The sequence below is a fragment of the Peromyscus leucopus genome, chromosome 3 (assembly GCF_004664715.2).
Source record: "Peromyscus leucopus breed LL Stock chromosome 3, UCI_PerLeu_2.1, whole genome shotgun sequence".
NCBI classification, from domain to species: Eukaryota; Metazoa; Chordata; class Mammalia; order Rodentia; family Cricetidae; genus Peromyscus; species Peromyscus leucopus.
In genome coordinates, this window is record NC_051065.1 from 62,339,142 (window position 1) to 62,351,257 (window position 12,116).

Here is a 12,116-nt window from a genome sequence, read left to right on the forward strand (position 1 = left end):
GTACAGTGAGCCAAGTACACTATAGTTGGCAAGGTGCCCACTCGCAACATCCTACACCAGCAACACCAAGGGGATGAAGACATATCTGTAAATGCTACTGTGGACTGGCTGGCTGCATTTTCCACTAGGCTTGCTAAGTTACCATCCACCAGGTAAACTAGTGCCTTCTGTATGAAGTTAGCCCGAAGAAACTCCATAGAATAATTACATTCAATAGAACAGGAAGCAGGAGAACTATAAAGGATTATGAATATTACAAAGTAGTTTATATTTGATTCTCAGTTTCCTAGAAATAATGGAATAAGGCAAAACAGAAAATATTACTTTGTTCTAATTACCATGAAAGGTAGAAAAATGTACAGGATACTGCCCCCTAACCTCACTATTGGGGTTTGAACCTGGGGCTTCATGGGTGCTAGAAAAACACTGAAGTATATTTCTACCTCTTTATAAGTGTTTTGAAACAGGATCTCACTAAGTTGTCCAGGTAGTCCTTGAACTTCAAGTCCTCCTGAAGTGGCTGGGATGACAAAAACTCTGAACTGCCTAACACACTGGAGCCTTATTTGGCAGCTTCTACTGTCTAGGCCAGTGCCTGGTAAATCTTGTAATGCACTAAGAAGTGGTAGCAAAGAAAGCTGTGGGAAAATATTATACTTCAAAAAATACATATTCATAGATAATTTGCATTTTCTTCCCATAATTTGGGCTTGTGCTTTTGATTCTGACCAGGGAAGAAACTATGGAAAAAAAGAAGAGAAACTGTGGAGATCAAGTCCTGCTCATGGCATCTGCCAGACTCCTCAATGGAGCACACAGGAAGGAGTTGCCAAGTCAATAGATATCTGCATGTCACAAACTTGTCTTTAAAAAAGAAACTCAGCCGGGCGGTGGTGGCCCACGCCTTTAATTTCAGCACTTGGGAGGCAGAGCCAGGCGGATCTCTGTGAGTTCGAGGCCAGCCTGTGCTACCAAGTGAGTTCCAGGAAAGGCACAAAGCTACACAGAGAAACCCTGTCTCGAAAAACCAAAAAACAAAACAAAGCAAAAAAAAAAAAAAAAAAAAAAAAACAAAAACAAAAACCCACATATGCAGTATAAATGGTTCCAGGTGTGACTCCAATGTGAACCAGAATATAGAAAGAATGTGGGCGCAGATCAATATTTTTGGGATCAGCATAAGCAAACAGTCCAAACTGATGCCTGTTCTGAGAACCTAAAGTATAGTAGTAGTAGTGGTTATAAGATCAAGTTTAGCACAGCAGGTTGTATACTAAATGGCATTACAATAAGAGGCTATACAATGAAAAGAAGTAAAAAAAAAAGTTGAGTTTTTTTTTTTTTGTAATGATAAACTAGGAGAATACAACCTATGGTGTGTGTACAGAAAAGATATAAACTTGTGCGTTGTCTATATATAAAACAAAAAAAAAAACCTTTGTAAGAAAAAAGATACTAGAGTTTCTAGTGGGTATAAGATATTTAATATGGGAAGAAAATCTAACACTGCACGCTGGTACAAACTGAAAGGGACAAAGGTCATGAAACATGTAATTCTCAAAAAGGCAGGTCCAAAGGCCAGTCAGTCAGGAGCTGTATTTAAGACTCAGTGTCAGAGGCTGGAGAGATAGCTCTGTGGTGAAGAACATTTCTTCCTACTCCAGAGGAACTGAGTTCCATCAACTCCTAGCACTCACAACAGCCTTTAACTCCAGCTCATGGGGGTCCAATGTTCTCTTCTGGCCTCAGTGGACACATACACTCACATGGTCCACATACCCACACACAGACACATAAATAAGAATACATTTTTTAAAAAGATCTCAGTGTCAGTCTACACCTACCGACCCGACAAAAATATAAAAAGGTGGGAATACACTACATAAGAGAAAACCAGAATAGTCACAGACTGCAGAAAGATACCAGTAATTCTGGCCTTTTTGGAAAATATATTACTAAAATAAAAAGCAAATATGGTTTTGCATAGAAGCCTTACTTTCTAGCTTATACTCCAGATGACTGAAACTATCAATACTAAGATACGGGTGGCACGGCATTTGTCGTGACACTGTCAACAGCAGCACAGTGGTGTCATCACAGTTCATCATCATGAAGCATCACACAGTTTAATGAGAATACACTGGGAGACCTCAGCTAATGTAGAGAACTCTGTGTGTTAGTGGGGAAAATCGAGTCTAGACAATATGATTCTGTTTTTAGAAATGTATATATGTATGTGTTCCCAAGATATAAGCACAGAAACACTTAAGACATCTACTACCATCACCATGGTCACCAAAGAAGTGAGCAAAGAGAGGAATGCTAAGAGAAAAAAAAAATGACAGAAAGCCAGAACTCTCAAAAATGATTCAGGTTGTGTCAACGAAGATGGCTCAGTGGATGAAAGTGCTGATTGCCAAAGCCTGAGACACTAAGTTAATCATTAAAGCTCAAGTAAAGGTGAAAGGAGAGAAGCGACTCCCAGAATTGTCCTCGGACCTATACATGTACACCATGGCATAGACATCCTCATACATGTCCACAGTGCGAAATAAAATTTAAAACATGATTCAGATTAATTATGACTTGAAGACACAGTCAAGATCCTGTCAAAGACATTCCTCAAGAATGGGAACAGGCACAGAATGAACAATCGCTATCTAAAATGCAAATGAGGAGAAAAGCAACTGAAACCCGCAGAGACAGGACACTACATGTCCACATAATCTCAAAGAGGGTCATAGCAGAGAGAAAAGAACATGAAACAAGACTTCAAACAAAATGATAAGTGAAAAGAGCTCCTAGCTGGTTGTTAAACATTTATAAGAAAGATTGGTCAATAAAGTAGCAGACATTTCAGAAGAGCAAAACAAGGAACCCAAAATCAGAAGTAGGAAAAAAAAACCGTGAAGAAGGCAGATGCTCAGCTAAGTCATGAGATTGGCTGAGCCCCTCCAGAGCTGGGTCTCTGGGGTGGGCAGGCCCCTAGTCTACACTTGGAGACCAATGGTGGTCTCTGGGTACAAACGGAGAGAAAGCCGAGGACAGGAACAAAGAAGGATGCTCAGGCTGACAGAATTATTCACCAGGAGAAGAAAGTGATAAAGAGGGCCTTATGCTAGGCATGTTTGCAAAATGTCTAAGAACAAGAAGATTCTAGAAACTACCATTAAGGAGGAAAGAGCCTACACTAAACTCGTAAGAATCTCTACTGAACATAAACACTGGTTTCCAGGAAGAGGCTGGAACTTGGAAGATGGTGGGGTGACTTAACAGGATCTTATGGCAGGATGGATCTGACGACAGAGATGGACTTGGGCACTGATAGATCTATTCAACAACATAAGGAGCTTGGGTACTGCAGAAGTTTACCAAGTAGGAACTTTATACTTTTCATTCTAGGACAGGAGGGATGTTGATTAGACATGTCAGTATTAAGATCATAACTTAGGAGTTGAGGACTATAGGTTTAATTTTAAATGCCTACATTTAGATACTCCACTGTCTACCAGAAATGTGCAATGATTTCATGAAAATGCAGTACTCAAGAGATGTAACTTCCAAAGCTGCAGTGTTACATGCAAGTATTTATCAAGTTTTTTGTTTGTTTGTTTAAGAGTAGCCCTGGAACTCATGATCTTCCTGGCTCTATCTTCCAAGTGCTGGCATTTATTTTTACTTTTCACATGTGCTTGTAAACAGTTCTACTGAGCTGTTCAAAACTCAGTATATGCAAAATTCTGTTTTGCCACAGTCTTTAACAAGATATAAACGTGTGAATTCCCGAGGGCTGCTTTCTACTGGAGGTCCAGCACCAAGTTCTAAGGTTACAAACTACAGTCCTCATGTTGCAAACTGACAAGGTGGTGGAACACAACAGGGTGGGGATGAGCTCAGTGGTAGAGTACTTGCTTAGTACACATAAGGCTCTGGGTTCAAATCACAGAAGCACAAAAACAAAAACAAGTCACACATTCCTCACCTGGATCCGAGACCGGGCCAGATACACATTAGATTTCCATTCAGTCTTCATTCTCCGGTACTGGGATGACTTGGAGTGGACGAACTGTTTACTGTAGGGTGCATTCAGCTCGCCAGTGACTGTGCTCTGAAAGGACTTGGAGGTGCTGGTGCTATTCAAGGTGTGAGGCCTACAGATGATGATGTGCCAACAGGAAAATAAAAGGACAACTGAAGACACCTCTGAATAGTGTAAAAGCCAAGCCATTAAAAGTCTTACTGACAGAAACATACAGAAAGCTGCCTAGCAGAGACACAGTGCGTCTTCTGAAGTTGTCAGGCACATACACAGCCAGAGACAGCAGGGTTTATAAGCAGCAGACAAATAAAGCACAAAACCCACTAAGGTGCCTAGAAACCCTGGGCTGTACTATGTGAAGATGAAACAAGATACCTTAACACAAACCTCTTGACATGGGCGCTCATTTTGGGTTCAGAACGAGCACAACCTGTGGGGTTAACGGCAAGGGGTAGCTCCATGAGAGGATTTCGGCCATATCGGAAGGTGTAGTTTTCACATGCTTCAACCCCAGGTAGCTTAAAAAAAAAGGAGGAAAATGCAGAAAAGGTAACTCATCTGCTAATATGGCCAAGGATATAATCTACAGTGGCCAAAAGATGCCCCAGGGTGAAAATAATCTAGAAATATTTTCTTCCCCATCTGTGACCTATTTAATATAATGAGCCTGCACTCCTAACTATTTGAATAATGTGTAAATCCAATTCCAAAGCAAAACTTGGTAAGCCCAGGCCACTTTTCCTTGAGAAGATTAATCCCCAGAACCAATACACCAACCAAAGCCCTCCTGAATGTGAATTAGGATCTGATGTTTCAGTTTACAAATAGGAAGCAGTGGTCACGACCTAGTGGACGTGTTTGTCTAGATGTTTAAACCTCTTTAAAAAGCAGTTGGAGGTGCCTATGTGACTTGGTTTCTGGATCACCACACTTCTGTCACCTGTGATCATGAGGCATCACCCTCACTGTTGTAGCAGTACTGGTGCTAAGTTCAGGTTCACTAGAAAAGTGACTGGCATGTCCAAAGGTCTTCTTTACTCCCCCTCCCTTTCTTTAAAAGAATTTATTTTATTTATTCCTATATTTATGGAGAGAGAGAGAGAGAGAGAGTGAGAGAGAGAGAGTGTGTGTGTATGTGTGTGTGTATACACTAGTGCCATGATGAGCCTTTGGAGGTCAGAGGACAAATTGTGGGAGTTGGTTCTGTCCTTCCACCATGTAAGTCTTGGGGTGAACTCAGGGTTGTCAGACTTAGTAGCAGCGCCTTTACTTGCTGAGCCATCTCACCAGCTTGGTCTTCTCTTCTGCTAGGCTATTATTTATTCACTTTCCAGTTCTGAGAGTCCCATGGAGGCCCTCAGGCACTTGGAGCCAGCACTGCACCACTGAATTAGAACCTCAACCTTCTTTGACTTTTTCTAAAACTCTGAGATAGGGTCTCACTAGGTTACCCAGACTGATCTTCAACTCATATGTCTATTTCAGCATCCTAAGTACCTGCCATGACAGGCCTTCACCACCAGGCCTGGCTCTAGAACACAGTTCTAGTGAAATACATTCCTCAAGTGTTACACAGAGTCATTGCCAAACATACCTACATTCAGAGAAGACACTAGTCACTGCTGCTGCAACCTACTGCCCTCTGGGACCACCTGCCTCTTGGTCCAGAGCAAGAGAATGTCAAGAAAACTTAAAAGGGGGGGGGGGACATTCTGCAAAACACCAGAACTTCATCAGGCCAAGAGTATCTCCTCAACCATGGGATAAACAGGACATGATGACACGAACTGCTCCTCTGAGAGAACCACCCACACTCATTTCCCTGTAAGAATGGACCAGTCTTAGAAAGGAGGAATGTTTCCGTGGGTGGCAGAGTGAGCATGCTGGATCAGGCTGTGACCGGAACACTTACAGATTCTGCTATCCGTGCCACTGCGGAGACAGTCAAGCCAAACAAGTCCTCTCCTCTCAGGTATGCAGGGAAAAGCTGCAGCATTTCAGAGTTCTTCCTCACACATGCCACAGGCTCCAAAATTTTATCCCAAACATCTACATATGAACAAGAAAATAATTTTATGTTGAATTTCCTTTTAGATAAACAAAGAGAAAAACTGGACACCGTACAAAATTAAGAGAGGATAAAGAAGAGTCATTCATAAAGACCTACTAGCTTTCAAGTAAAACCTATTGGGCAGCAATGTAACAAACATGTTTGTTAAAAGGTAGCAAATTATTTTATTTTCTGTATTTTATTTTTTATTTATTTTTTGTTATTTCGAGACAGTGTTTCTCTGTGTAGTTTTGGTGCCTATCCTGGATCTTGCTCTGTAGACCAGGCTGGCCTTGAACTCACAGAGACCCACCTGGCTCTGCCTCCCAAGTGCTGGGATTAAAGGTGTGTACCACCACTGCCTGGCCCACGCAACTTATTTTTAAGACTCAATAAAATCTGGATGAAAATTATGCCATCTTATGGATGTCAAACAGCAAACATGAAAGAAGTTAGTGAATTCAACTGGATATGTAACAAAGAAAACACTTGGTTAAAAGTGACTAATTCAATTACTAATGGCTACAAATAGGCATTCCCTCAGATGAGAATTAACACACAAAACTGTGCCATGTTTTTATAACTATGAAAACATTTTAAAAGCAGCTCTTGCCAGGGGTGGGGGTTGGGGTTTGGGGGTTGTGCACACCTTTAATCCCAGCACTCAGGAGGCAGAGGTAGGCAGATCTCTGTGAGTTGGAGGTCAGCCTGGACTACAGAGTGAGTTCCAGGAAAGGTGCAAAGCTACACAGAGAAACCCTGTCTCGAAAAACCAAAAAAAAGAAAAAGAAAAAAAAAAAAAAGAAAAGAAAGCAGTTCTTTAGTACTTCCTACATCAATAAAAATGAAAAGATAGGCATGCTCAGGAATACAAAACGAAGTTTCTAATTCCCAGTTCTAAATCTAAAGCTGAGATAGGATAATATCCTAACCGTGCTTTACATATGGTCCCTGCTTTCTCATAATTGACCCTGAGAGGAGCTCCAAGGTAAATGACAGACAAACCTTATCAACTCTTCTGTTCAAACCTGTATAAACTGCAGAGAGAAGAACAAGGTGTGGTAACACAAAGAGGCTAAAATTTGCATTGACAAAAAAATCCTAATGAAATGATCATGGAAAAAACAAACACTTGACATAAAACATCTATCTGCCTGACAATAGCACACAAGTAGATCTCACCTTTAGGTGATGAATCACTTAAGACCAGGTCCTCATGGCCTTGCTCTACAATCCTGATGACAAACACTGGCCGTCCATCTTTCTCCTCAATGGAGCACAGGTAGCGGCAGCGTCTGTTGGCATAGCGCGTACTCCAATATAACCGGCTGGCTTCATAGCCCACTGGAAAGAGTGCTTTAGGAGAGTGGAATGCTTGCATCTGTTGTGGAAGCAGCTGACCAATGGTGTGGAAGATGAGACTGCCAACACGAAAGGTATGGTCCCGTTCTCCTCGCTGAACGATGCTAGCAATCTGCCGCACCTCATCGCGTTGCACATAGACCCTCCTGAAGACTGCAAAGTAACTTAACTCTTGCTCGTGGATTCCCTTTGGTTTGTGCATGGGGCAAAGCATTGTTTTGTCCTTAAAAAACATGCATTGTGCTTTAATGGCGCAAGTAAAATGATAAATGTTGGTGCATCGAAATCTGTGACATCCACTGGTGGCGCCTGTCTTATGACAGAAGACACATTTCATTTGTAGCCCTCTCCTCAGTGCTAGCTCGACATTTATTAAGGCACCAGCCTGTGTCTCATAGACCTCTGTGGACCACAGAGCACAATTCAAGTGGACCCACAGGTCCAAGTCAAGGTTGAGCAGTCTTGCTGGTCCATCTGTTAGCCCATCACCTTCTTCGTGACAAAAGCAACACTTTCGATAGTCTTTGGGCACAGGGTCAGGTTTAAGAGAAGTGCCCAATTTCCTTAGAAACTCATCGATTTCATCCTCACAAGGTGGTTTAAAGGTCCCCTTGGGAATGACAATATGAATACTCCACTTCTTCCACTTCATTCCTCTCCACTTTTTATTGAGTGGTCTACAGTCTTCAAGCCCACCATGAACAGTCCTCAGGCGAGGCTTTAACTTGACTGTCACCTTGAGCTCATCAGGCTTGGACTCTACTTTGGCTGCTTCAAAGGCTGGAGGGAAGGTTATAGGAGGTGACGGAGGAGGGGAAACTTTTTCCTGGAACTGAGGGAGACAGTGTACATCCAAAGTGGAGATGTTGTTGCTGTACTGGTGAAATGCTTTGGAAGGCTCCTTCATAGGGGACTGTGGCAGTGGAGGAAGGGATTCCTGGGCAGGAAAAAAAAAAAAAAAACCATGAGAAAAAGGAAGGATTTACATGTCCTTAAAGCACTTCTAGTGAGAAGTTTAATGGAATATGACTTAAGGCATAGGTGAGTAATTTTTTGGGCACAGCAAGTAGATGTGAGGATGGCCATTCAGGAGTAACAGAAGCTGAAGAAGGGGAAGGGCGAGGGGTTCCCTGTGCCTTTCCTATAAAGTCACAATCTGGAGAATGCTCTGCTCTTGAATGTTCTTGGGATATCCCCCTTCCTAACTGTAACAAAAAAAAAATGATTTTAGAAGGTCTAATTCAATTTGGACAACAGATCATTGTTTTTAAGAACATGGTAGCATCACCTAAAAAGGATTCATCTCTACTCATTGTTTTGTCTGTTAATCTTGGGCTTAATCAACTAGCATGGAAGAACAGAAAGAAAAGAAGAACCCTGTCAGTGAGTAAATCCTGTGGATTCTCTGAACCCCTCAGGTAAGACCAGCTGCTCAAGGAGTTGGGCCAGGAGAAAAGTGCAAGCACCTTTCAGGTATGGGATAGACCATCAGAATCAAAACAATAAAGCCATATGCTTTCCTCTTCTCACATCCTCATCCTAAGAGGTGCCTCATATTAAATCCACCCCATGTATCATCTTAAGAAACTACATGATAAAAACCCACTCCTACTCTCTAGGAATAAATTTTAGTTAAAAGCCTAAATTTATTTTTTAGCTTGGATTATATTGTACTAGGGAGGAATGAATACATGTTAAAAATTAGTGTTTCTTGAATACTCTTTTCTGAGAGTCATATTAATGAAATTATCTTGAATAATTTCTTGACTGGTGGTATTACTTTACAGGAAATTTTTCCTTCAAAATACATCATTAAAAATGTATCATTTGAACAATTACATTGTTAGCTATACAGAGCAGCTAGACATGCACAAAATGATTTCCCTTACAATGCAGGAATAGACAGAATTTTCTTTTTTAGAAACCTTTCCTACTGAACAATAAAATAAAAATAATTAGTAAGAAGTTTGTAATTAGTATAATGCAACATTCTTGTACCAGTAATCTATTTAATTCTACACTCTTAAAATGTAGTTGGGCTAGGGGCTGGAGAGAGATAGCTCAGCAGTTAAGAGCACTGGCTGCTCTTCTAAAGGACCAGAGTTCAGTTCCCAACACTCCTGTGGTAGCTTATGACTGGTTGTTACTTCAGCTCCAAGGAGTCCAATGTCCTCTTCTGGCCTCCAGAGACACCACACACGTAACATACATATACATTCATACTACACATCTATACATGTAAATAAAATTAAGTCTAAGAAAAATACAAAAACATTTTTTAAAGAAAATAAAATTAATCTGTGTATGGTGGCATACACTTGTAATCCCTGTACTCAGAAGTCTGAGACAGAAGGGTTAACTGTGAGTTGGAGGCCACCTTGAGCTACACAACAAAACTCTTGCTTAAAACAAAAAACAAGATAGATGGCAGACAAGCAAGGGTCCCAGGTAGGCACCAGGCCAAGGCAGGAGGATTATGAGTGCAAGGCAGTTCAGTGAGACCCATTTCAACAATAACAATTAAAAGAGGAGCAGGAAATAGTGGTAAAGTAGTAAGCTAGCAGGGATTGGGCCCTAAATTCAACCCTCAATTCCACTAAATAAATGAGTGTTAGGGTGGAATTTGCACCTTTCCACTTTTTGTCTAATAGGTTATTTAATAGGGGAAAATATAGCTGAAGGCTATTTCAGGCTTGTCTGTCAACTCATTCAGTATCTGATTAGGATTTCTCTATAGGAGCTCTCTGAGGGAGAGACATGTAACTCATAAGGCAGAAATCCCTCATTACATACTTCTCTCACTTTACCTTGTTTTCTGGGTTTTTTGCTTGTGCAGTTGATGAATAAAGAATAAAGCAGTTATTACTACAAAAGACAATATCCTTTTCCATCCTTTTGGTGTTCTCTCGGGAACCCTGAAAAGCAAAGGGAAATATGTGGGACCTCAGTAAGACACAAGCTAACAAAACCAGTACCACAAGGATGGCTAATTCTCAGATGATATTCAAAATTGACTGTTCTCTATCTTCCAATTGTGATGGCACTGTCCCAGTATTCACCATCTGATAATTTTCCACATAAATAATAATGCAGAGCTGGGCCTGGTGGTACACGCCTTTAATCCTAAGACTTGGAAAGCAAAGGGAGGTAGAACTCTGTGACTTAAAGACCAGCCTTGTTTAGGAGAGTCAGGGCTATAGAGAGAGAAAATGTCTTAAAAAACATAACAAACAAACAACAACAACAACAAAAAAAAGCAGAAACTACACTGTTCATCTCACTGTAGTTTAAAAATGTTCTCCTTATCATGAACAATTTAACAGTCTGCTGTAGCTATTTGGTTTGAAGCCGAGCACATCTAATATGTGCTTGTATATCATGTCCCATGAAGCACTTTGTCCTGATGCAGGAGTCATTGCCAAGAACATGGAGGTAGGGTGGGTCACTAGAAGAACAGTAAAGTACCTTGTTCACAAAGGTCAGATCTTTGAATGACTTCCGCACACCACTTCCAAGAATAACCACTTTGCAGTGACAGCACCACTGTGGTCGGAGTGAGGCACTTTCTGCTATACCATGACTGGAATCTTTATAGCCAGAAAGACCTACAGGCAATGGACTTTTGTTAGCAATGAAAACTGACCAAAGATACAGGTAACACACAGCATAAAATTAAACTGTAGCAAGCAATTACAACATGGATTATTGACTTACTTTATATTATGTTTTAACAAAAAATCTTCTAAACTATGGTGACAAGGCATCTAATATCTGACACTGTGGTAGAAATAAAGGAAAATACCCACTCCTAAATAACTGGAAAAAGAAGCTAGTATGAAAGAATCAAACAAAAGCAAAACACTAAGATCCTCAAATGTGTACAGTGTATCAACAGAGACCAGACCCACTTCTTTACAGGTAATGGGATACTGCAAGTTCTGTGGGAGATAAAGAGCAATGGGTACAAATGACTTGTGTGATTTACAGCATCAGAGAGAAATGAAAGCCAAGTTATATTTTGAATGAATACTGAAGGATCAGAAGAGCAAGTCTACATACACAGAGTGCATCTCCTGAAATAGAGAGGTGGAAGGCAAGGCAGAAAACGGAAAGAAAAATAAGAAACAAGTAGCCAGCAGCTAAGATTGCAAAGAGTTAAAATTTTTAACATAGGTAACTTTTAAAAAGAGTTCAAAGATGAGAAATGAGAAGCAACCAGATTCTAGTAAAAGTTTAGGGCAGCCAAATTCTTACAAGGAATCTGGGGAATGAGGAGGTGGTGAGGAACGGGCTAGCACATAAGAAGCCAGTAAGCTAGAGGAAAGGCAACTTCATGGCAGGCCTGAGGAAGATGTGCTAGTTCTCAGATATGGGGACCTAGGCATCCCTGTGGGGAGAAGGATGCCCTGCAGAGGGTGTGTAAAGGCAAACTGAGGAAACAGCAACAGCAGCCAAGCAGAACAGACAATACACTATCTATGGCCTCAGCTGCAGTCAGGGTTACAGTCAGGCTGGATGCCAGCATGATGCGACAGGCCAGAGCATAGAAATTCACATCACACCACAGAAAACAACAGCCAGAGAAGGTTAACTTATCAAAGATTACACACCAATACATTGCCTATTATTTGTTAAAAATTAAATCAAAATTTCAAAAAGAGTAGG

At 41.0% G+C, this 12,116-nt stretch overlaps 1 protein-coding gene across 17 annotated transcripts in view; it reads right to left on the reverse strand.

The window, feature by feature from the left end:
- Kmt2c (lysine methyltransferase 2C) overlaps positions 1-12,116 on the reverse strand; it is a 231,185-nt gene that overhangs the window by 5,373 nt on the left and 213,696 nt on the right. For 16 of the 17 annotated variants that reach the window (XM_028879484.2, XM_028879492.2, XM_028879494.2 and 13 more), the window contains 6 exons: positions 10,917-11,056; positions 10,259-10,366; positions 7,272-8,388; positions 5,952-6,088; positions 4,415-4,557; positions 3,983-4,151 (listed from right to left, as the gene is read on the reverse strand). In XM_028879484.2, the coding sequence (XP_028735317.1) occupies positions 3,983-4,151; positions 4,415-4,557; positions 5,952-6,088; positions 7,272-8,388; positions 10,259-10,366; positions 10,917-11,056 (1,814 nt within the window). The remainder of the gene's footprint in view (positions 1-3,982; positions 4,152-4,414; positions 4,558-5,951; positions 6,089-7,271; positions 8,389-10,258; positions 10,367-10,916; positions 11,057-12,116) is intronic. The other variant, XM_028879487.2, reaches the window with a different exon arrangement.